Here is a 26,161-nt window from a genome sequence, read left to right on the forward strand (position 1 = left end):
AAATGTATGACGTAATATAGTTAGCGTACGATTTATGGGTACTTAGTTCTCACTTATGGAAATGAATGTAAAAGTCGAAACGAATGCGGTGAGTGTTTTAAACCCGCAAACTTTGATCATAACGCCGGCTAAAAATGACGTTTTTATGGCAGCCGTATATAAAATTTCGCCGAATATATATATTTTTACCTCGATACTAAAAAGTTTCCATGTTTACTCTACGGAGAGAAAGTTTAAAGCGGTCGCTCTGTGCTGGAAATGGAATTTCCCTGTAGAAAAAACATTTTATTTAAACAATGGCGGGGCAATAGTTTGATTTTTGTAAGTGCTAATTTATCAGTCATGCCTACAAATCGGAGCAATACGCCGTATCGACGAACGTACATTCTTTATTAATCATTATGTTTTGATTTAAATTTTGACGAAAGTGTTTCACTTTTTCTGTTTGGGGAATATTTTTATTATTTGCTACGCTGCTTCTTTGTTAATTAATTCGCTGATTGGATTTTTACTTCGAACTTGAATGTAGTGTAGAATCGTTTTTAAATGTTATTTAAAAACCTTTTAACTTTAAAATCTTGGTAATTATAAAAAAATCCCTTTCAGCTGATGTTTTCTTATTTGGCTGTAATGCGCACTTGCTCCATTATAATGTAGTTCACTAATTGCTAGTTGAAATTTGGTTAAAGATATCTTTGAAAAATCATTTCTTTACAATGTAAATAGTAATTCAATTCTTCATCATTCAACTATTTCATTGAATAATTACTGCAATGTCCACAGTGATATCCCATAGTAATATTCCTCTACCCAACTTCTTCCGTGTCTCCTGAAGAAAAGATTAATTATATTATTCTGCGGTGTACAATTATGTTCTCGATCGCTTGAGTTAACAAATGAGTTTTCCTGGTGACCGCAACGAAGACAATATTCGCAACTGATTTTTCTCGAAAATTTTAATAATCTTAGGTATTAATTTAAGTAATACACAATTTTTTATATTATATTAGGTACTCATTCCACATAATTGAACGATTTTCATGACCAGTTTTCTCCACTGCGCATATTATCATCGTCAACTGGACATTTTACAGCTATGTTTGTGATACCTAAGAATTAGAACCAATTAAACACAATATTCTAGGAAAATTATCTGTTCAAAAAAAGCCTTTGCATTATTCAAATTACTTGCAGTTTTTTTTGTGTATTATTAATGTTATGATGGCTGCAAAGGCCCATGTGTATTGTGTTTCACGATTTTTCTCAATTCGATTGGCACGCAGCAAGTTCACCTACAAATGTATGTGTCCAATTTCACTGCGCTGATTTGCTTCATTTGAACAAGTGACACAATGTCATGTCTCCATTTTGTATTGTGCATCCTTTGTACAGAAGTCGCTCTGTTTTGTAACGGCAATTATTATGCTTGCGGCTTGTAAACGGTAGCTGGTTCCCCCGGGGTATGCCGTGTGGCATTATCTCATAGACTCCGCAGATCGTGACAACAAAATAATGCTTACCAGCAAGTAACTCTCCCAGTGATTTGCTACAATAGAAAAATCATTTTATTACGTTATCTGTTTGTGTACCAAGTACCTTTTAAGGTTTCGATTAATTCAAGAAACTCTTATTTTACACGTGTATTTACGTTATATTATTAAGAAAATAGACAGCGCTTATTTTGTGGTAAGTCATAATGATTTCACCTACAAATTTCTTTACGACACATTTTTTTGTTCTCATGGACGTCGTTGTCTAGTATTTGTACACACATTTACTTTCGAGTTGATGTAATGTTATAATCGATGTACACAATTGAACGAATACAAATTGCAATGGTGACCAAGTGTGCCTGCAAATTCTATGAATATAATATATATTTTCATAATTTTGTCAATTTAATGAGATATTATTCTGTCATAATTCATTATTCCTGCGTATTTACTATTTTTAATGTTTAAAGGAGAACAGGCCATGCCAAAACATTCAAATTCAATTTGTTTATATGAAAATAATACCATTCATTTATGGCATATAAAATCCAAATTACCAAAATTATAACTTTTTACACAAATCAGTTGGATGTTTGAACCAGAACGTTGGAGCGGACCATTTTTGAGTTGCTCCGCTCCGGGTAAAAAGTTTTAATAAGAATTATATGTATACAAATGTTGAAAAAATAAAAATAAAAGTAGTTTTAAAATAATCAAACAATCAACAAAAATTCCGACAGAAAATCGTCTCTCATTATTTGCCTCTTCTGTCAAAAAAGTGAGGTTTTTTATTACTCGGTTGTGTGGCCATATTTCAAATAATTCCAGTGTTGCAAAGTGTCAAAATATACTATTTTCATTGGACGAAAGGAAATTAAGACGAAAATTTAATAATAAAGAAAAAACATTCGGAGCAGTGGATTACTACAAATTGTCGGTGCTCCGGCTCCACTCCTGCTCCGGGTAAAAGCCCATGCTCCGTGCTCCTGCTCCCAGCTCCGCTCCATCGGCTCTGGTTTGAACACTGTTTCATACATGAATGTGGGAAATGAAAATTTTTCCCAACCCTTTTTTAATTCATGACAATTGTAGTAGTTTAATCGTCAACACATGAAGAATGAATTGTTATAAATAATATTAAGCTTATAATCTTCTAGACAGGAAACGATAAAGTGACAGTATTTGCATTATCCTGAAATATGGATATCAAAAATGTTAGCGAGAAATGATTTACCTAATAATAATATTATGTAGTATAAAACTCGAATTTGTAAAACACGAAATCATCTCAATTTCGCACTTTTGAGGATGACCGGTTCACTCATATCGAGCCTTCGCCTTAGTTTCCATGCGGGGGGGAGGGTGGGAGGCCCAGTCAGCTGGCACCCGCCTCCTCCCGTCCCTCCGCTGTCGCCCGTCAGTCGACCGGCAGCCTTCGCCGTGAACGCATCAGGGCATCGCGTTACTCACCACGTCGCGTTGTTGTTGTGTATACGCCGTGCATTTTCCGACTTTCTCGCGAGCCTGAAATAGCGCCGGAAAATCGTAATGCGGTAAATGAACGTGTCACGAATGACAGTCTTAATTTCAGAATAATTTGAACGTATCCACATACGAAGAGACATAATCACACAATACGATACAAATAGATAATATCAAGTATTAAACGTCATTGGTTACTACCTACTGTATTCAATTTAAATACAAGTAAAATTTTGAATATTTAGTTTTATTTTACATGTTGTTTTTGACGCCTTTATCTATGTCAACCGGAATTTTAAAATCCAACTCTTTTTGGCGCTTCCTTTTTTTAGTGTTCATAATAATTACTTAGGAATGCGTACAACTATGCATTGCAATAAAACGATACTGTTTCGAAACTTAACAAGTCTAATTGTACATGCAGTACTTAATATTTTGTTATGTTTATACTTAGAATTACTTATAATTGTGTTGTCATCTGATGACAGTGACAAATTTAATAATACGCTAGTGCAAGGATTTTTTATTTAGATTTATCGCTAATTGTGTTGGTACTTTGGTACTATGTGGATTATTATGAATCAGCGTAGTATTTTGATACACCATATTCCGATTACTGAATTCTTGTAAATTGTGATACAATTGCCAGTGTTTCCTAAATTGTGATATGCGTAACTGTGGTGATATACACGGAAAAGGATTTCAAATGGTACCATGCTGTTTAGAGTGTTGACGGTTTTAAATTAACTATAGTCCACATTATTGCGGTTATATATTATCAAATGTGCTGTGTGCCCCTGTTCATAGATATCTCAGAAGGATTTTAAGGGTCATACAGTTTAATTGTTTTACTCAAAATATTCATTCGTTAATAATGTATTGATAATTACTCACTGAACGCAATGAGCGGCTAAGATGTGTTACCTCGGTTAAATTGGTAGGTGTTTCAAAACAGGTGCTCGCATACTGTAACTTTGGGAAGCACTGCTGAATGGACCGATATTTTGATTGTGTTATGGTACAATTAAATGACGCCTTTTTCGCGCGATAATTCGTAATCATACATAAATACAGTGGGTAGGTGGGATTATGTCCAGTTTGTTTGACAATCAAGATTTTCCAAATCAATGAATGGCATTACGAAAATAAACTTTAAAAATCATTTCTTAAAGATGATTTTTCGGTTTTACATTTGAGCTTACAGTTAAAGATCAAGCTGTTAAAATCAATATAAAATACATGCTACACAAGAAAAATTGAAATACGTGTAGGTAATAAAATAATATTTATATATGGTTAATACCGAGCAGTAAACTCATTTTATAAATCATCATCACTAAGTAAACGCTCAATGTCTTGGAATGATTAAAATTTAACTAGTCTCAACATTAACCGTAAATTATATTAATCTAAGTAATAAGTATGTAATCTAAGTAAATAATATATTGCAAATAACGTTTTTTTAGATTGGCACGAATGTATTCAATTCAATTTAATTTATGTATAGTTAGTTGCGTCTAACAGGAATATTAAAATGTTATTTTCAATGTCGATTTTATCATGTTAGGTTTATAGTTTGACCCAAGCACCACACGTATTATGTGTATAGCATCGTTATTTTGTTTATAGGTTGGTACTACTCGCCAAACTCTGCGCGAATTGCAGTCAGTTATACCGAAAATAACACAAAATATTCTTATAATGCCGGTGAAATTGCCAACTCGAATTACTATCATTATCCGTAATCTAAACTTTAGTGATTATTACGCTGATTATACGTTTAATGTGTCGTTAGCGATGTGTCTAATTTACGCGAAATGTGTGAATTTACCCAGCGTTTATCTTGTATGGAAGCACCACGCGTTCCGTCGCATCAATTATACTTTTCGATTCGTTGGCCGACCGGTCCAAAAGGATGATGCATCGCCGTGCCGAATGTCCGGCGTTTTCGATCAGATTAGTCCGACCGTTATCCGTCTGATGGTAAAATAATAACGACGTCCGTGCGTTTTCTATTTTTTTTATACTGTATTTATTACAACGGCTATGTTGTGTGGTTTGTGGCACGCGTCGCGCATTTTCGTCGCTCGTGTGATGTAATAAGAGACACATCGTGGAGATAAATTGATCTCGCGAGACTTGGTTCGCAATGCCCGCACGGCCGGAAAATTCACCGAATGTAGAAGCTTAGCAACAATTCCTTATTTTCTGTTTGCGTAGTTGGGTAAACCATCGAACACAATAAATTGCTCGAAAGTACCAGCTGTTGGGTCCATCGGGACCGTCCGGCCTGTTCGCCATAAACGTTAAGATCTCTTCATTTAGATCTTTTGTTCTTTTTATTTATATTTTATTATTCAATTTTGTCCGTGCTCCTCTCTTCCATGGGTACTCTTAACTTAAAAACATGTCACCTCAGTGAAATCAGTCTTCGGTAACTGCTCCTGATACATTTACAGGCATAAACAAATGCTGGCCTCGTGATACGCCTGATTTAGAACGGATGCGGTGCGGTGCGGGTTGGTTTTGGGGGGTTTATCTCAGTGTTGCTCGAAGTATTGTTGGTTCCAGTAGTTTTTATTATAATTTTTTGAAATGAAAGTATCCATACATATTACATAATAATGTAATATTTTGTCTGTTTATCTGAAGGAGTATGGTCTTTTCTTACATTCGACCTGACCAAATTCCATGTGTTATTCCATCTACAGAGATTATATGTACCAAACATCTGGATAGTCTGTCTCGACTGTCAAACTCGATGATGTTAGACTCATTTCAAATGCGTCTAGTCACTGTATTTCTCTTGATTTTCGGAAGGCATTAGAGGAAGGCATAGGTAGATAATATATAATATAACTTAACATACCCAGTAAGTACTCAAAGATTTGGATCGGTTTCGTCCGATTGGACTAGTTTACAAGGTAGGGTCATTGTCAACATACCAATTTCAAATAATGGTAGGTACAACTAATCCACATAGCATTATAACCTACCTGCAACATTTAAAACATATTATTAATTGTAAGCGTTACTATCGTTTGAACCGCGTTATTCTTTTATAGATCGAGTGAATTTTTCGCGATGGTTACTTGGATGGCTAATTGACTTTGAAATCGTGTGTTCTCTCAAATATGTACGCATGCGTGCAATTAAAAACTCTCTAAAAGTAAATACCTTATACATCTATATTTTGGCTGGTTAAATTTCCTATTATTTATTTTAAACGTTTTACCAATTGTTATCATTTTATTGGTGCTTGAATAATCCGCGTTGATTCCTTGTTTCCTTGTAAATGTCAAACATCGTTGTGTGGCTTAACCGTCCAAAGCTTTTAATGATAATCGATAATATTTTCAATGCAAACTTACTACTCAGATTGTCTATCTCTGATATAATGTAATATACATAGGTCATAGGAAGCACCACACAGTCGCAGTAATTTACCGATGACGTAAGATAGATGCAATCGACGTCTCCGCGCAGTGCAAAGTGCATCTGCATGTATACAACATGCACACCCCACACTAGTGCAGTTGCACCTATCGTGGGCAGAACCGACAAAGTACCATTCTCCTGGAAACAATTTATTATTTAAAACACATTACGTTTCGTAGGATCTAACTGCCTACGATCTTTCCGAGGCGTTAGTGCCCAGTCTATAATTTTATTAGTATACATACATGTTTGTTTTTAAGACTACACAGTTTACTTATCATCAGTGGTCATGGCATCATCAAGAATTTTCCAGTTTATCAGTGCTTCATATAGCTGTCATGTTTTTTTTTACCATTAAATGGTTACTTGATGAGAAAATAAATTTAGAAATTGACTTGTCGTCTTGTAAAGAATATCCAATATAATTTTCATTTTTAATATAATCAACTCGAAGTTTAGGTTATGTTATGCATTCGAGGTGTTGTCAGATAACCCAATTTTCCTTTTCAACCGCGTTGCGCAACGAGACTGTTACTTTTGTTCGTTTTTTTTCTTCTGCTGCTTCTGTTGTGACAGCTCCTTTGCCTAGTGTTGTCAAAGTGACAAAAACGCGTTGCGAGAGACGCCGTCCGGCTCCGACCACTTGCATAAAAAATGCACTATTACTGTGTACAAACCCCGGCCCGTTGGACCGCGTCAAATTTGCAGTCGACGTGATTTTCGGCGATCTGAAAAAATCACGATATCATTTCGGTTGATATTTTATACGAAATCGAACTGTTGTTTTGTGTAAATAAATTTAATGTCTTTACATTTGTGTGCTTTGCTACTGCTGAGCGTAGACTTTGAAATATTAATGGATCAAGTCCATTATTATTATCATTTCATGCACCATTCATCTCAGTAACTCTCGATCCACTACAGTGACTACTGGATGAAAGCCTCTCTTTACTGTCCCCACTATTTGTGTTTCTTAGAATTTCGTTGACACGTGCTTCTGTTAGACTTTATTACGTCCACTACTTTTGTTGGCTCTTTTAGCAGTTTATTTATTTTTTTGATATTTGCGCGTTATGCCCAATATGCGTATCTGCCTGCTGTGTTGTGTTATTCTTCGTTTTACTATGTTTCGCGTTCATACATTTATTAGTATTGGACAAACATAATTTTAAGTTCTTCAGATGTCTTTAATTTGTCACAGCAACATCATTTTTCTTAGTTTAAAGGATCTCGTTGTAATTGCATTTTAGTAGGCATAGCTTGTGTGAAACCGTGTTGATCCATGATTTGTATTCCTCTGGACGTAAAGGGATCGTCATCGAAGATTCCCCTTTTCACCATATTCCCTCGAGTGTATCCTACAGCAGTGCTTCGCAGTGGCATATATTTATGTTAATGTGTTAATGTTAATACTGATTATAAATGCTTGAACATCTTTCTTTATTTTTATTTCTAAATAAACACATATTCTAAGAATCTGTTACTTACTATCCACAGAAATCTTAAAATAATATTTTTTCCTACTTTATACTTGCTTCGTGTTTATATTGAACCACCCAAATGACTATCTCTGGTGTTTCAATTGGAATTTAGTACCCACCTACTACTATTATCTACCTAGTATCGTATCAATGAACAAATGAGTCCTAATTATTTTGTTTTTAAGTTATATATAACAAATATTGTTGATCCCTTTAGGAGGGCCTAGATTTTTTCGGACAAAGTCTATATTTATAATACTAGTGAAAGCTATATAGTACACAATGCAATTTAGTTTCAAAGCAACACGATAATTTAATTTTAATGATTATGAATGAATGGTAAACAATTCATTGATTTTTGTTAATCAGTTGTATTTTTATTTAGTAGGGTTATTGATAAGAGTCGTGTTTAGCTATACATTTAAGGATTTTTTTTATACATCTTAATATGACTTCATTCATTGCGACACGGCAATGGAATTTAATACAAAATGGGAAGTGTTTGTTTATCGTATTGTGTTTTATCAATTGCACTCCAGGATTTTTTCTTATCATTTATCTTAGATATTTGCAGCTATTATAACCTGTGCAAAAACGTGGGAAGTAGTTTAAAATCTCGATAATTTATCACTGCTAAGTCTGATAACACACGCTTTAAATCCCTTTGAATTATATCCGATCGCTGGAAGCTCTGATAAACTTCGTTTGAGTTTTTTTTTTTATTTCACACGTGTGCCCGAATAGTAATATTATTAATTTACGCACGAAATTGAAAAGATACGAGAGCTTTTTTGAAAGCGCCGACTTCCACCGCGGACATGCGTATTAATTGAAATTAAACTGCCAACGTTTCTTTTTGAAAAGAACTTTTATATTTTCGGAAATTTAGCTTTTGTCGGTTTTCTAGTCCAACGCTGCATTTAAAATCTATTCAAAGTTATGCAAAGCTTCTGGAGAATTCGACTTAAATAATGTATGCCCTGAAGTCTAAAACGATTTCTCTCTATATAATGATATATTTTTTAATATATCACCACATTTAAAGAGATTGTAAATAATTATACTCATCGGTCTATTGAAATACAATAATTGTTATAAACGAAATTGCCGTAGGTACCTATCATATTTAAATTAAATATATAAATTATTAAAATATCTCTGTAACTCTCTAATATGTATAGAGTTGTTTTTTTGTGGTGTTTGAATACATCGATTATAATCGTAATATTATTAATAGGGTATTTTTTGATGTACACAACGAATTGACTGGAGTCTATTATTAAAACTTTTTTTATAAGTGCACACTAGGAACAGAATAGTCACCAGCTATCTCAGTAATTAGTTTTCTCGAATGAATATGTATGTGTACATCACAGCATCAATTGGGACGCTATGAAAGTACTCATCAAAGAAAACACTTTTTTGTCGTTGACCAATTACAGCCGCTGAATTGTATTATTGTAAGTGCGTTAGAAAGTCAATAACAAATCGTATTGTGTGCTTATATATTATGTTTATTTATAATCTTCAAGGAAAATTAATGACTGCGTGTGCAAATAGAGAAGACGTGTACAGCTGGTCAAATAATAAACAAAAACATAATGCATTATTATTTAACGATTGGAAAAGAAAATAGTATTGTGTATATGAAGCAAAAAAGTTGGTACACTAATTAAAGTAAATTCAATTTACTCTTCTACTCAGTTGGTAAACGTGATCTCAAATACTTTGGGATACTTGTGTCAAAAGTGGACAGTGGGTGACTGTATTAATTTTTAAGAGTATTCTCTGTTGATATTACAATGTTGGCCGCACGAGGTCGAGCTGGCCCCCAAGAGGGCATAGATCACCTTTTCCTTCTTCCTGGTCGAGTTTTGGGGATGGACGACACCCAGCTGAGGCAGGACCTCGCTGGGCTGGACTTCAGCGTGCAGCTGCTGCAGACCGGGCCTAAAGGAAACGTTTGGCTTTGTAAGTATTATAGAATGCTACTAAAAGAACCTCCCAAATATATTTGATAATGAAATCGGTGACATTAATATTGGTTCTAAGTTACATTTTGGTTGGTGAACATAGTGTATTTAACATATATTATTTTGAAAAAAACACTTTCTGATAGTGTATTTATTATTGTATTGTATTCATAGCCATTTGAATTACTTACATTTATTTGGGACGAATTAACTAATAATTTTATACCACACGTGGAGCAGGTAAATATCTTAATTGAGTACAAATAGACTTAATCAGTGTTGCCATCTTTTTCTATGCTGATTATGGGTACAAAGGTGTAAAAATAATAGTATTTTGGGTATATTTGCGGTAAATCTCGTGGTCGATTTTTTGGAGAACAAAAGTAACAATGAAGTAATGGTCAAATAACGATACTTTGAACGTTGTGATACTACGCTGGCGGAATACTGACACTTGAAAAAAATAACCATACCTAGGTACCTAGTAGTTATCTATAAAACAATTCCGGAGAAATTAGTCTGACCCTAGCAAGTGGAGTTTTTTTCTGCGTGCTATTAATTATAAACTGCTATAATTTTCGTACTACAATTGAATTATCTAATAAATTACACGATTAGTTTAATGGCTAATAGTAATAACATTACTAAGTTGTACGCTAATTACATACTATTATTGAAAGCATTAATGTTTCCTGGACTTTGTATTCAAGATATCTTGAAAATCTACTTACCTAGTTTCAGGTACTAATAATAATTATCTATGTTTAAACGGTTATCACGGAACTCTTAATTTCGACGAAGGTATATGGAATTGATAAGCAATTTTTACTTGTGTTTATTTGTCTGTAGATAACAGTAAACATGTATAGTGACACGTTTATTTTTACTTGCCTACTGAATTAAATGCGCTCATTACATTTGATCAGAATTCTTATATTATTCGGAAAAGATAATATTTTTCACTGATTAAAATCTGTATTAAAATCACTACACAATGTAATACATGTTTTTTGAATTGTGTAAACTTTGGTGTATATGTATATCTATCTGGCCGGATGATGTATCCGAGTGTGGGTTTCTCTAGTGTGTGTATATAATTAACGTATGTTTGTTTAAATTATGTTTAATTAGTTATATTAACATTAATATTGCCTTATATTACACCAGGGGCAAGACAACGTTGCTATTAACTTCTCTAGAAAAGCTGTATTCGCATTAAGTTTATCTCGGCCGGCCGCAGTAGATACATACTATTATATTGTTATTAGATTATGAAGTTTCTTCGTCAAATTAGTGTTTACCTGGTGCCCCCGGCTGAAAAGTTTGCTCACCTTCGTCTGACTCATTCTAGTATCGCCACCATACTCTGACTCAGCCAACTGGACAGAGAAGATGCTACCTATAACTAGATACAACTTATTGGAACTATTTTTTTTATATCACAGGTTTTTTTACGTTTTTTAAAGTAGGTGTGTATTATTTCGAAGGTGCTAAGCTTTCGTGGATGCATCACTGTTGTTTCATCAGTCTTCGTCTATAATGGTATTATAATGAGTATTATAAATAGTCTATATCTGAAATTAAATGTTTAGTCTTAGAAAATCTATTAGGACTCAACGGTGGCGCGCGATGGCCAGTTACGATCGTACATTTACTTAGTACTAAACTTATACTCGAATTTAATGCATTAACTAATTGCTGTAAATAAATAATAAGTTATTTAATATTAGCTAAACAAAGTTAAACAATGGATTTACTTATCTGTTTTTATCATTGTAAAATGTGGTATTGTTATAAAATGATCCATTATTACTATTCCAAGAAAGATAAAGTTATTTATTTATGTTTATTTTTACCTTTAGTGTTTGAATAAAAATAAGTAGGACCTAAACTTACAAATAATATCAGGAATAAAATGCTTATCAATATAAAGCAGTTATTTGTCTGAATCCTCTGAAACGCATATATTGTTTAGTGGTGATCTGAAGTCATTTTTAGTATAATATTACGTAATTTGTACTTATTAGTTTAATCATCAGGATCTCAAATGGTCGGTATAATAGATCACGTGTCTTTACAATAAATATAAATTATTGTAGAGAACATACAACAATACAGCATAGTATCCATCTAGATTCTATCGTAGTATGTTTGTGCAAGGAGCTGCAGGCGAGTAAAGTCGAGATTCGACGGAGAAACTTCTTGGCGTCCGTCTTATTATGTTTATATATTATGTCTATTGTGAGTGTAGGTCTTTCTTTATGTTCAGGGATTACAAATGTAACATGACATTATCATATTTGGTCGTTTGGTGAAAGTTCACGGTGAGGTGTATCTTCACGTAGGTTAGTTTGTTACATGGAGTTTAATTAAATAATATTATATTAAACTTTTTGGTGAATAACGTGTGACGTTCGTGGAGAATAATATCACGAAGATTTTTATTTATGCGGAACTAAAGATTATCGATGTATGCGTGATAATTTGAAGTTATATTATGAGTATGTAGTGTAGGTATTAAGTTTTTTTCTTTTATTTTGTTAACTGTCAATTCATGGTGGAACTGCATTGTATTGTTGTTTTTATTTAATAAAACGCAATTTTTTTTGTAATACTTATTCCACTTTTAATCAAAGATTAGGACCGGTTTCGTTGAAAATGTCCCTCTGAGGCGGACGAAACCGGTCCTAATCTCTTGATTAAAAGTGGAATAAGTACTACAAAAAAAAAATGCGTTTTATTAATAAAAACAACAATACATAGGTATTAAGTATTATAATATTAAAATATCTGGAAATTGTTCACGGAACTTAATAAAATGTGTTGAAATTTCGTTGATTTCTCAATGCATAATTGGGGAAAACTTCAAAACATACATGTCCGAAAAAACATAGGGTGTTTTTTAATCGAGTGGGATTTGAATTCGTTTCTCGGGTGACGACTCATAGCATTAAGCTACTGATCCAAGCAGGTATTACGTAATAACTACGCTATCTTAACATTTTACTGTATTACATTCATCGTAAAAGACTACGATGCATCGCAGCCTGAGTAGAGGGCATCATTGCATTTGAATATGAAAAATATATCTAAATATTTTCAATTGGCATCAGAAGCGAGTTCTGCATTTACATATTACATTTGTATTATAGATAACTGCGAATCTAAATTGAGAAGAAATATTAATAATATTAATATCATCGACTGATGGTACTTGATGGAATTTGAATTTAAATTCTAATAATGTTATTTATTTTCATTATTGAATGAGTTTACCTGATCTGCCGCGTGACGTCGTTCGGCGTTCTTCTGTAGGAGCGAGCAGCGTTTTGACATTTGTAAAACTGTCTGATTAATTTCAAGATGCAGCTGAAAGAGTTAAATTTAAATTTGCCTCGGAAACTCATTGGTTCTTTCTCCTCCCGGTGTCGTGTTTCACGCGGATATTGTTTTAACTTGTGCATGAGTTTGTAAATTTAATAGACCTACTCTAAACAACCGGAGAATTATGTATCTGAAGATTATTTATTTATATGTCTCATCTCATATCATCTAACTAAGCTATGTACTGTATAAATGTCCCTCTTTGCTGTCTATACGTTTCTCGGTTTATAGTCTTTCGTTCCCACGTACGTCCGCTAAACTTGAATATCAGCGGGGTCTTTGGTTCCCCTTTAGGTATTTTAATATCTTTTAGATATATTGGAATCGTAGCGATTTGTAGTATTTGTATTGTTTTCTACAATGATTATTTCAATGCCAGCAAATAAAACTAATACAACTCCGAATGGCTTTTGTTGTCCATACTCGTCGTGCCACTGTAGAATGATTCCAGTCTACCGTCTGCGATTTGTCCTGTGATGATATTATGTTCTTCAAGCGGTGATCCTCCCATATCCACTTTGAGGTCTATATGCGTTGTATTGTATCCAATACCGTTGTTTGCTACGTTATTCATTTACGTATCTCTCGATTCCTGCGCGTTATGTGTAACTTGTGGTATCAAGGGAACACAGAATTAATATGTTCTGTGTTTATATCTTTCCATGCCATGTTCTGTTACCTTCAAAATTTTAACAACTTTTGAATTTAAGGTCCATGCTTCATATTATAATAATGATACTTACTTATCCATTTCGGGTTCAACATAATCTTCAAACGTTGAGACTCGAGACTATAATTATTGTGAAATAATTCGAATGTGCGAATGTCTACAGGTGGTAGTGAGGTTACTGGTTTGCATTTGTTTAGTGTTTGATTTCTCTCCCGAATACATATGGTTTGCAAACGCAGAGTACTTGAAATCCCATTTTACTTATGGAACATAATAATATGTCTATGCGATTCGTTTTTTAGTCGTCATTACCGAAGGCCGTCAATAAATGTACTGACATGGTCATTGTTGCTTGTCATATTGTAGGTATGTACCATTTTATTTTAAACCAATTGACTAAAGTTTAATTTAAAACATATTACTTATAACATAACAAAACGGGGCGGACCCCAGTGTTTGAAGCGATCTTTTATCGAGATGCAGTCAATGACATTAATATGGACGAAGCATCTGGAAGAAAAAACGACATTCACTTTTTTGTCGGGTCTGCCGAATGGCATAATCTGTTCTAACGCCATTTGCAATAAAGGTGATATTGCTATAAATTCACGATGCTTTTTGTCAGGTCTGCCGAATGGTTCGGTTTCGCTCAAATGAACATTGACACTAGAAACACTGTTCTAACGCCATTACAATAAAGTTGATATTGCTATAAATTCCCGATGCGTGAATCGCATAATGGAAATTGCGTGACGTTTACCTATACATGTGCGAATGTCGCTATGCGCGAATTCACTTGCTAGCTACTTTACTGAGTGCGTTGTCCATTAATAATGTCATTGGGTTGCAGTATTCTCTTTTCTCCCCCATTCTTCGTTTTATTGCCTTCGACAACAATATTATTTGTATTCAACTGATAAGTAAACCTTCCCACTCAATTAAGTATATTACTTAGTTTTATGTTACAAATAAAAGTTTTTTAATGTTGAACTTTTAAGTGTTATTATTTTATTTGAAGTTGTGTTGGTAAAAAATCTGCATTTAACAGTGTTGACAGCCTTCACGAATTGTGAATAAATTTATTGTGTTTGGATTCATCTCAAGAAGTTGGGGGGTGAGCGATTGTCAAGTCAATCCTTTTTGACAGAATTCGCGCTCTTATTTAGACAATATTGAATGTCGCTTCGCAACGCAACCAACAAGCAAAGCCTTTTACCGGAGCCAGAAGCGATAGCGCGAGCTTACAAAGCTTATGGTGACTGACAGAGGTGACGTAAGATGTATTTTAAATTCCCTGTCTACCGGGGTTGTAAAAATTAACCAATAAATAATATCGTTTCGTGGTTATTATTTTTAACCGCCTTTTCAATAATGTAGCAATGTATTCAATACAGCAAACGGGTCTTTGGTTTACAAAATCAGCGAACGTCTTTTATCCTCTCCCGTCGGAACTCTGAATACGTACAAGACGTTCGTCCGACGAATACTGACCTACGGCTCATCATCGCCCTTGCTGAGAGCGTGCGATCGATGTGTTATGGGGCCATACTAGAAGGAGAATATTGGTATAGTCGACATAACTTGGAGCTACACAAGATAATGACGTATATCCGCATTCGTTAAACTTAGTAAACTCTGATGGACAGGTTACGTAGCAAGAATGACCACTGCCTAACCGCCGAGGGGAATCCTGGATACCAGACCGGACGGTCGAATGTCGATTAGCGGCTGCAAACACCTGTGGTTGGACGGTGTCAACAATATGGGAAATGGACACCTTTGGTCGCATATACCTATCAGAAACCTGTAATGTACAACTCTTATAGTCTTTTATTAATCAATGCTATGCGGTGTTACATGGTACTCTGAGTAGACAGGCTGCGCAAGACGTTCTCAGATTTGCTAATCTTGCTTCAAATCATAAATAATCGACTTTTTTTAAATTAGCTGTTTGATATTGCTGTATTACCACACTTTTTTCGTTTCCAATACGTATAATGACATTTAATTGAAAAAACACAGCCACAAGTAATTTATTAAAATCATCCATTCACGATGATTCACGTTTATGAAACAGTTGTAACGGATTTTTATAATTTCTTATGATTTGATATGTGTCGCTTCCATAAAGTGTTTTGGTATAATAACATAATATCCACTCTGTCGAGCCCCATTAATATGATCTTCTTAAGATCGGATCGGACATGGTCAAAGAAACATATTATTTATACTTAAGTGTATACGCAATGTTTGATTGAATTAGTCACTAGTACATTATATACATTTTGTTATCTTGGTTGTTAACAAAAATACTCAAATAAAAATAATATAAATAGGTAGGTATAAAAAAACTCTTTCCGGAATTTAGTATCATTAATATTAAAATATTGGTATTTATAAGTCTCATGCATTTTACCTTATGCTGTTATGTTTTGCCTCTGGCTACAGTCTCTTGAGTCTAGACCGGCGTTGATTTGATAACATTTACCTAACGCGCCTTAGAAGTTTTCCTATTATTCTACGTGCCTTTGAAGTTCTGAACCTACGGTCAAATAAACTTTTAGTAAGTCCATCAACCTATCATCACCGGTGAGAGACGTCCAAGCCACGTCCGGCCCACTTCATTTCACGTCTGACGTAAGACGTAACTTGTGTGATGGTTTAACACCGATCTTTCTTTAGTATACTTACTGCCTGACACGTTCTTTATTTACCTTCGATTAATGTTGCTTATCGAAGTACTTCGTGTTTAGATTATAATGGCCGTCAATAAATGATTAATCAATTTGTATGTGATTAATAATTATTTGTTATTTCTCTACCACGTGCTTTCCCTCTACCACCCGCCTCATGTATACATACTTTCGGGAGTATACCGTAGTATAATAAACGAGAAGCGCCTTTTAAAGTTGCACTGCGAGTGTTCCAGCAGGTCTATTCTTAACGGTTATCACTGTATCACGTTTCCGTTATTTTCATTGTTCCAAATTAGCACGGAAGGTATTCTATACACTAAATGGTTATCGGCAACTATCTCTAATTCGTAATATGGCGAAAATTTAGGTTGGTAGACATGTCGGTCAAATTCGGATATGTTCGTGCTGCCGAACCCAAGCGGGTAAGACCGAACACAAGAATTTTGTATTGACACGTCAGGCATATTATCAACATAACCTACAATTATTTTATTAGTCATGTCATTGCGATTGCAGCAAAACAGTCAGATCTTGCGTCTCAATTCTCAATATGTAAAATTGACGTACCTACTCTGTCTCGTTCTTAAAGTTAGCACTGCCAAGAGAAGGGCTATTAAGAGATATCTCCTTTTGACAGTTCAGACGGTTAACTTTTTTACATAATGAACCGCCAGAATCCGTAAAGTGATTAATGTGATGTATTTATCACAATTAGCTATTTTTTATCAAACATATCACTAGTCTTAATATCATTGCACTATAGATTCATTCTATTATTGTCTGACACAAGATTACTTTCAGGTAAATTACATTCTTATCGTTGCATGATGCATTTTTAGCGATTATCTAAATATATTGGTTTTATGCACGGTACCCACGTCAATAGGTACCTACTCGAATTTAAAAAAAAGTCATTTCTTAATAGTGTGGTATTTTATCTCAACAATTAATTAGGCATTAGTGTTATCAATTCGACATGTTTGCGTGTCTAAAACGCAATAATTACCCAAACAGATTACACTGTAAAGGTGTGGCTCCATACAGTGTTTCGATGATGTCGTACCTACAGCTGGGTCATAATAATAATTTATCTTTCTAATGTTCACAAACAATGCTCTAGATCAGGGGGGGGCAAACTTTTTGGATGGAGGGCCAAATTCAAGAATTCAAAATGAGTGGCGGGCCGCAAGTAAAATACCATTTTTAGATATACACTATTTATTATCACGAAAAATAAACATTACAAAAAAATTAATTAGAAGAACGAAACTGTTTTTTTTAACATTTTTTAAATTCAGGTGTTAATTTTGTAGTTGATATTCTCAAAACTGCTTGTAAATGGGCATCGGAGATATTTGATCGTAAAGAATTTTTATTGAGGTTCATGATCGAAAATGTTTGTTCACATATATAGGTTGATCCAAAAATAACGAACATTTTTCTTGCATAATCTTTAAGTTGGTCGAATTTGTCTGAATTAAGGGCTTTGTAAAATTTGGAGATTTCTTCACGACGATGCAATTCTCTTAAATCAGTGTCACACTGCAGATCAATAATCTTAAGTTGTAGCTCTGTCGGTACACCATGCCCCCCACATCTTGACGCGGGCCCCGAAGCCAGGGTCTTGGGCGGGCCCCCTACCTATCGCTATGGTTAAAGGCAGTCTGACGCTCTCCAGTATTGTTTTTCAAATGGTGTTCGAGGTCAAATAAAATTCAGTGTAATTTAGCGATTTTTTAACACAGTATTTCTCAACACGTCCCAACAACTATATGTTTTAAAATGGTAATAAGTTAGAAGTAAGCTAGCGCCGCAGGCGACTTTTTTTTGCTATTAGAGCAAAATTAAGATGTGTGTTTATCTCATTTATCTGGTCGACCCGTCACGCTGGGCCCCCCCTGAGCCCGGGCCCCTAGGCTAGAGCCCTGTCAGCTCCCCCCTTGTGGGGGCCATGCGGTACACTATCAATATCTATTGAAAATGGATTGCGTACTATTGCTAAACTTGTCTCAATTTTTTGGAAGTCACCAAATCTTTGTGAAAAATCGTCATTCAGAGCTTTAATAATTTTACCATATTATTCAAATTTATATTCTGGTATATTCAGCAACTTCAAAGTTAGAAAGTGGTCCACGTTGTTATTCGATATTTGTCGAAGGATTAACTTGAGTTTTAATTGAAATCCAATCAAACTTTTTACCATATCATGGGCATATATTTTTTTTTCCTTGCAACGCGGAGTTAAAAGTATTTAAATATGTCACGATGTTCAACGTCGAAAATATTGGTTACATAGTGTGAGACGAGACGCAAGGAAGACGTACCTACTGAGATAACACATTTACGAAACAACAAATTCTTCAAATTTTAATCTATTGTCAATATTTCTTAAAAAATTATAAAAAAGTTATTCGTAATCAGAAGTACAATTAATGATGGCGGGCCGCAAAAAAATACCCGGCGGGCCACATGCGGCCCGCGGGCCGCAGTTTTCCCCCCCCCTGCTCTAGATACAGATCGAAATGTCGAAAGCTATTGAATTTGTGGTTACACCCAAATTTGCTACTCAGAAAGCATTAATCCTTCATTATTACTTTATATTTTTCGCACAAAATTACACTTTAAATAATGACTAAAATAATTTACAGTAAATAGATCTGATAGATACTGAAATAGCAATGGGCCAGAGGAGACCACCGGGCATATCTAATGAAACTGAAGTACCTAACCTATTATTGGTGATACTAATTACGAGAACAATATATTCCACTTGCGTGAAGTTCAGTCCAGGTAGACGCTGTTTTTAATATCACATTTCTTCAAATGTAGGGGTTATTTAGCTTACAATGTATCATCGTCAGCCTGAATCTATCCACTGCTGGATGAAGGCCTCTTCAAGCTGCTTCCACTTCTCTCAGTCCTTTGCATTGCGTTGCCACGTACTTCCGCAGAATTTTATCATTTCATCGATCCAGCGGCCTCTAGGTCTACCTTGCGGACGTTTTGTACCTCTTGGATACCACTGGATGACTTTTGTCCAACGATTGTCTCTTTGTCGTATATTTTCCTTTTATCTTATATCAGGCATGTCCAACGCGTCGATCGCGTGATGGATTTTGGTGGATGGCACCATAGGAATTAGATCGTGAAAAGATAAAAAGCACCTATGTATCCACGTTAAGTTTTATTATAATATGGTTTTGTTCAAGTTTTGAAGGGGAAGCATTAATCATTTCTAATTTTATTTCCTTCAAAACTCACGTGACCTCGTACCCATTGATTCGACTTGGGTACATAACTCATGGTCTGCTGCAGGAGTAAGAGAAAGAAAATATGTGAATTGTCTCGCCATGACCTGAGGCATAGTTTTCCCTTACCGTTGCGGAGAAAGCTCTTTTAACAGTTAGTAGGGAATATAGTTTGACGATTACTGCGATGAGTGTCCAAAAGTAAAAGAAGTACATACTTCTTTGCGATAGTTTATAGACAGGTGTTCTGTTTAATTTGGCGCCTTAGTGTCCTCAACCAAATATGATACGGTAATTTAATTTGAATAATACCAGCGGAAAAGTGCGGTCAGTCACTAAAAGTTTTGACTTAGGATCGTAGACCACAACCTATTTATACTATCATGTAGGTAGGTATATTTTTATCACACTAATTTAATTATCATCCATATCATGTTGTCAATGCCTTGATCTTGTGTTTTGTAATGTTCACCCAAGTTAAAATTAAATTTGAATATCGAATGGGAAAAAGCGACCAAAAACAGGTGCATTGAACAAATTGGTTAATAAATTCTAACGGCAATTATGGGTAGGAGGAGCTGTGAGAACGCCTTTATATAACAGTGGACGAAACCTAGCTGATTATAGCGATGAAGCTTCAATTCCTAAGTATTGGTGGCGAAGGGTGGAAGTAGGCTGTCAAGATCTGACAACTAAGACCTACAATGTGTAAATAGTGTTTGTTGGATTTAAAATGCAATTAAACCCTGCATAATCCAAGCTATAGTAGATAAATAAAAATAATCGTTTATCTATAAGATATCGGAAAACATACATCATTTCAAATAAATAGAAGAAGTTTGTTATTGATTATGGTTTGGTTTAGGCAGGAGTAATGAATTTTCCAGAACTTACTATTTATGTCGAATCCTAACAGCCTACCTCCACCCCTAGCCACTGCTACGTATTTTATCTGCTATAAATTATATTTCCACGTCCTTCGTTTTTATACGAAAGCCTTTTTTTATTGCATACAGGAAATAATTATCTATAAAATATTTCAGTTACTTTCAATCAATACGATACATTTTCTTTTAAAATCCTTGAGATCCCGTTGTAAAAAAAAATGTTTAATACAGGTAGGTAATTTAAATGTTAATATCTCGTTGATTATTTCTTGCATGACACAATGAGTCAACTAATCATATTCCATATGCTACACCCAAATGCAGAAAAGATACCGACGCGGTAATCATTATTGTGCATACAATATTGCATATAATAGAATATTTAATAATATAGAACTGTGAGCTCTTTCTTAGTCACTCAATTTACATTCACTTTAGGCAAGGTATTTATTACACATTAACACCTGACTGCAGAGAAACATCGTACTTTGTACTGCATCGCTGGTTTTATTTATTATATTATTTTCTTGGTTTCCTTATATTTCAAATTCAACTATATGTTTCTGTATACAAAGTAGGTACACATACAAATGTTTAAAAAGTATATACACCTACTTTTCTTTAGTGGTATCTTCAATAAATGACTGTCTTTAAATAGCTGTATGATTGTATATTTTGATTACGATGTATCATTGAAGCGGAAAAAACAATTCTAATAATTATTCAATTGTGTTTGTTTAAGTTAATACTATACACCTACATCCGTAAAATGTTAGCGGATCTTTCGAGCAGATTCCGCATTTATGATAATTTAGAAAAAAAGAGAGTTTCTTGCTATTTAACACTAAGGCCCGTTTCAGACGGGACACCGGTGGCTTGAGAATGTACCGGCCGACGGAAAAGTATACCGGAGACACGCGTTGACTCATTAGCTCTGGGGCATTCATAAATACAAAGACCCCTTTATTCGAATACAAAAACCTCCTATATTATATACGAGCGCGACACCGGTGTCCCGTCTGAAACGGGCCTAACAGTGGGAGCGAAACACGTGTCTTAAAAGAATAATTATATGGGATGAAATAATTATAAACTTATTTCCTTTAGCAATTCTTTTTGTTATATAAAATACAACATGGATTGATTTTAAGTGATAATGTAAATTTAATTATTTGGATTAAATATTTATGTTTTATCGTTTTTATAGTAAGTAATTGGTAAATCGGAGAGATTGTAAAATTTGCCTTAATCAGTTTTTCATCATTATTTAGTTAATGTTCTCTCTGTATGTCTAAATTCTAGATCGCATTAATTTTTATATATTATGTTAATGTATTCAACAATAACGTTAGAGAATGGACATAGAACTTTGTAATACTAAAACCTCATAAGATTCTCTCTAATCATAGTGAAAAATATTTGTCGTATTTATGCTTACAATTTGTTTTATTATTATCGCAGTTTCAATTTAGTTAAATAATAATAATTTGTAAAAATAACCTACATTGCAAATGAACACGATGTAATCGCGTTTTTTCGCAACGCAATTCTGCCATACCCAGAAAATTAATATGAATCGTACCCATTACACAAAAAAAACTAATGAAATTTTTGCGTCGTAAAACATTTACATTTTTTTGTAGTTACAACAAAAACATCGCATAATTTTGATTGTGTTTTCTCAACATCTTCATTATTTTTATATTTGCAAATCATCGTAAACTTACTTCAGTTAATTTCATGATACGAGTACAATAATAATTGCATTGATGTAAAAATCTTTTTATTACTTCACGAGGGTCTTTTTAAGACATAATATTTTTTTATTGTAAATAGAATGGCCACTGCATTTTACCGTAACAGTTGCAGCGTTTCTTATTATTGTTGAGTTTGTTTTTATCTCCATTATAAAAACTCGATTACTTATTGAGTGCGAAGCGAATCTCTTATAGACTTTTGCTTTACTTAATTGTGTATTTTATTTTATGCGTGTAACCATTATGCCGTGGCATGTCGGTATTTTAGCATTTTAAACTAACAACATTTTGTCAATGTTGCTCAATTTCTGTAAAATGAATAATTCTTACGAAATAAGTTAATTGAATAATTAAATACGATCGGTTAGCTAGCTACCAGCTAGATGTTTTGCCTTCTTTGAAAATAGTTGAGCAATCAAATTCTTCTTCGTCGCGGTACCGATGATGACTGAGGATCGTAACTCGGATATTTTGGCGTAAGTCATACCTTGGTGGAAAACTCGTGGAACTCTTGATGTGGTTCGTCCACTTTCTGCCTTACCAAATACTGGGCGTGTTTACATCACATATTTGAGTCTAGTGCAAGCAAATCGACAACAGTATATCTCCAATGTAGAGAATCTGCGGACTCGTTTATCCGTTGGGCCGCCCACGAGACTCTGGCATCTGACTCCCAGCATCACATTTAAAGTGTGTCCAGTCTATTGCGTTTACCGTCCAAGTAGCAGATACGTAATATTATGTACAAATTGTGATGATGAGATTTTACTCGACGTATTTTAGTTGTTTTGACAATGGTTTGGTCTTCTAAATAGTAGTAGTTTTGGTATTATAATATGTTCTATTATATAAGATTGTAGATACATAACTTGAAACCACCTCAGATATATACCCACTAGAAAAAATATTTGGTGAGAGCCGGGCGTCGGTTAAATTACTTAATATTCCTTGATTTAATACACAAAAACCGATAGTCAATAATAACGTGATTTGATAAGCATTTCATGTAGGACTTACTAGTTTAAATTGACGTAATTAGATAGGAAGCTCGTAGCATGATTTGTTAATGCACAGTTGGCGCGATACCAGTGGTTATACGGGTTCAAATCCCATCGAGCATCGTATTTTTTCCCTTCAAAATATGATTTTGACAAGTTATGTTTGTTCAATATACGGAATGTTACATTCGCAAAATCTTGTGAATTATTCGTTGAATAAAAAAATGGTTTATATAAGATTGTCTTATTATTACGATTCCCTGTTTTATATACGGAATTTTACATTCGCAAAATCTTGTGAATTATTCGTTGAATAAAAAAATGGTTTATATAAGATTGTCTTATTATTACGATTCCCTGTTTTATATTGGGCATGGTGTACGTGTTGGATAGTGTAATTTGAAACACTACGCGAAATACAACAAAGTGCTATTCAATAGGCTATGTTTGCTTCCGTAATATTAATGTGGGTCACTAATCACAATCGATTCGTTTTATAATTGCCGGGAAATCTTTTGTAGATTCTGTACCGCGCCGAGGAAAAGGAAGCGGATATCTGAACACCCCACTATTACCGGCGGAGAAAATCTTTACGAACCGAATGCCAAAGTGTGCGTCTTGTAAACGTTCTGCAGATTGCAATGAGTCACCGGCATATTGAGGCAATCGTCGGATAATTTCGCATTATACATGCACAAGTGAAATGGGCATTGCACTCACACTGACTGTATTCTGCAGATTGAGTTGAATGTATCAAATTAATATACAGTTGTATTTTATTTACTCAGCTCTCAAAGTGAACAGCGATATTCAATTTATGTAATCTGTTCTGTTCGCAATATATAAAATTCTTTTATGACACGTGTTTTTATTAGTGGTGAATCCGACCAACACTATTTATAAATTATTATGAATTACCACAGAGTAAACGTTGAATCTATTGAAGCAATTTTAACTGCCATTGGTTGCGTTTTTAGCGGAGTGCTACTCGCAGCCGATGAAACTGCTTGAAGTAATAACATAGGTGTTCTGGTTGTAATGTAGAACTTATGTATTTAGGTTGTCTGCCGACAATGAATCACCGAACGCATCATTTGACCCACTCACTTGTCAATCCTTCGTAAATGTAGAAGCCAGTTGGTGCGGTGGGTCGATCATTATTTGAGACATTGAAAATGTATTTGTGTACTTATCTATTTAACGTATTATGGGATCATCCACTCAATATTATGATTCTTCTATATTTGTTATGTAGGTATAAACATATATTCGCTGTACCATAAAGAGATCTTTAATATATTTATGTAATAGTGTAGTACAATAATTAAATACCTACAATTATTTTATTAGCAAATGTGTGTAATAGAAGAATTATCGTATATAGTACATATATTTTGTAGTAAAATTTGCTCTTCAAAATTTCCTGGCCCTGCTATTATCGTGCCATATTCAGGCTTCGTCACCAGCCGGAGGTCACCCGACTGCTGGGTGAATGCTTTCCCTAGCTCCAGCAACTCTTTTCGATAAACTATATTTATGTTTCGTTCATGCGCTATCGCTAAATGTCGAGAGGGGCGAAGCCAAGCCTCGGGAAGGCTATAATAGTAGCCGAGTCATTCGTGTCACAAATTGTGAGGTCCTTAAGAATCACTGTAAAACATAATATTAGTAATTTAAATACAATTTGAAAAACGAGATAAATTGTTACGGAATTTTGGAATTGTAGTTGAAAAAATAAATTCACCTTCCCTCTGGATTGTTTTTCGACGAAACAATTTATATCAATCAATCCGTTTCTTGGCATTGTATTGTTTTCACGCATTTAAAATGTCGTCGACTCTCGATAGTGATAAATCTTTGCCTTAGAGACAGAATACGACAATTGAAATTTTTCGATCTCAGGCGCCTTATATTAATTGCCTCAGACGTGGAGATCGTTTTCTTTAACACGTTGGAATATTCACCACCCCCTACTAACTATGAATAAATAAAAATGAATTCTAACAGATAGTTCATTATATTTTTGTATTTTACAGACAATATAATATTAATTGTATATTTATAAAAAACTAAATTAATTTGCGGAACTTAAAATACCTACCTAATTAAAATATTAGCATGGTTGACTGGGCCAAGGTAAGGAGACGTACTTCGTTTTGGTTGCTAACATCTGACAGAGAATTACACCCAGAGATCAATACTGTTTGTCAAATACACCAACTGAACGTCTTATTCTAATCATATCTGTCATAATATCATCCTAATAAAGGCGTTCATGTTAGTTAATTCTTACAATATTTATTTCGTCTTTAATGACTTGTTATGACGGATATTGTGTATTAATTATTTTAATTAACTATTTTTTTATTTAACGAATAATTCACAAGATTTATGAATTTAACACTCCTTTTATTAAACATAAGTACATAATTCGAAAACACTTCTGAGAAAATAATTATATAACTATAGAAAAAAATATGACACCCAGCAGAGGAATCGAACCTGCGTCTCTCGGGATTCGCGCCCACGGACATCGACCACAATGCTATAGGCCAGGGATAGCGAACCTATGGCACGTGTGCCGCCAGTGGCACGCGAGATGATTTTGCATGGCACGCGAATGTTTCACTTTGAAGAGAAAAGAAAAATACTAT

General features: G+C 34.3%; 1 protein-coding gene across 24 annotated transcripts in view; it reads left to right on the top strand.

Annotated features, from left to right (window-relative positions):
- The window catches only part of ens (MAP7 domain containing protein ensconsin), a 536,619-nt gene that overhangs the window by 173,267 nt on the left and 337,191 nt on the right, over nt 1-26,161 (top strand). For 6 of the 24 annotated variants that reach the window (XM_085956424.1, XM_085956425.1, XM_085956441.1 and 3 more), the window contains exons 1-2: nt 2,913-3,046; nt 9,427-9,865. The exons of 17 other annotated variants lie outside the window; for them this stretch is intronic. In XM_085956424.1, coding sequence (XP_085812550.1) covers nt 9,697-9,865 — 169 coding nt within the window. In that variant the 5' untranslated portion in view covers nt 2,913-3,046; nt 9,427-9,696. Of the gene's footprint in view, nt 1-2,909; nt 3,201-9,426; nt 9,866-26,161 lie in introns of those variants that run through there. One more of the 24 variants, XM_085956458.1, reaches the window with a different exon arrangement.

Source organism: Rhyacophila brunnea, unplaced genomic scaffold (assembly GCF_057557595.1).
Source record: "Rhyacophila brunnea isolate RB1 unplaced genomic scaffold, BYU_Rbru_1.0 scaffold_6, whole genome shotgun sequence".
NCBI lineage: Eukaryota > Metazoa > Arthropoda > Insecta > Trichoptera > Rhyacophilidae > Rhyacophila > Rhyacophila brunnea.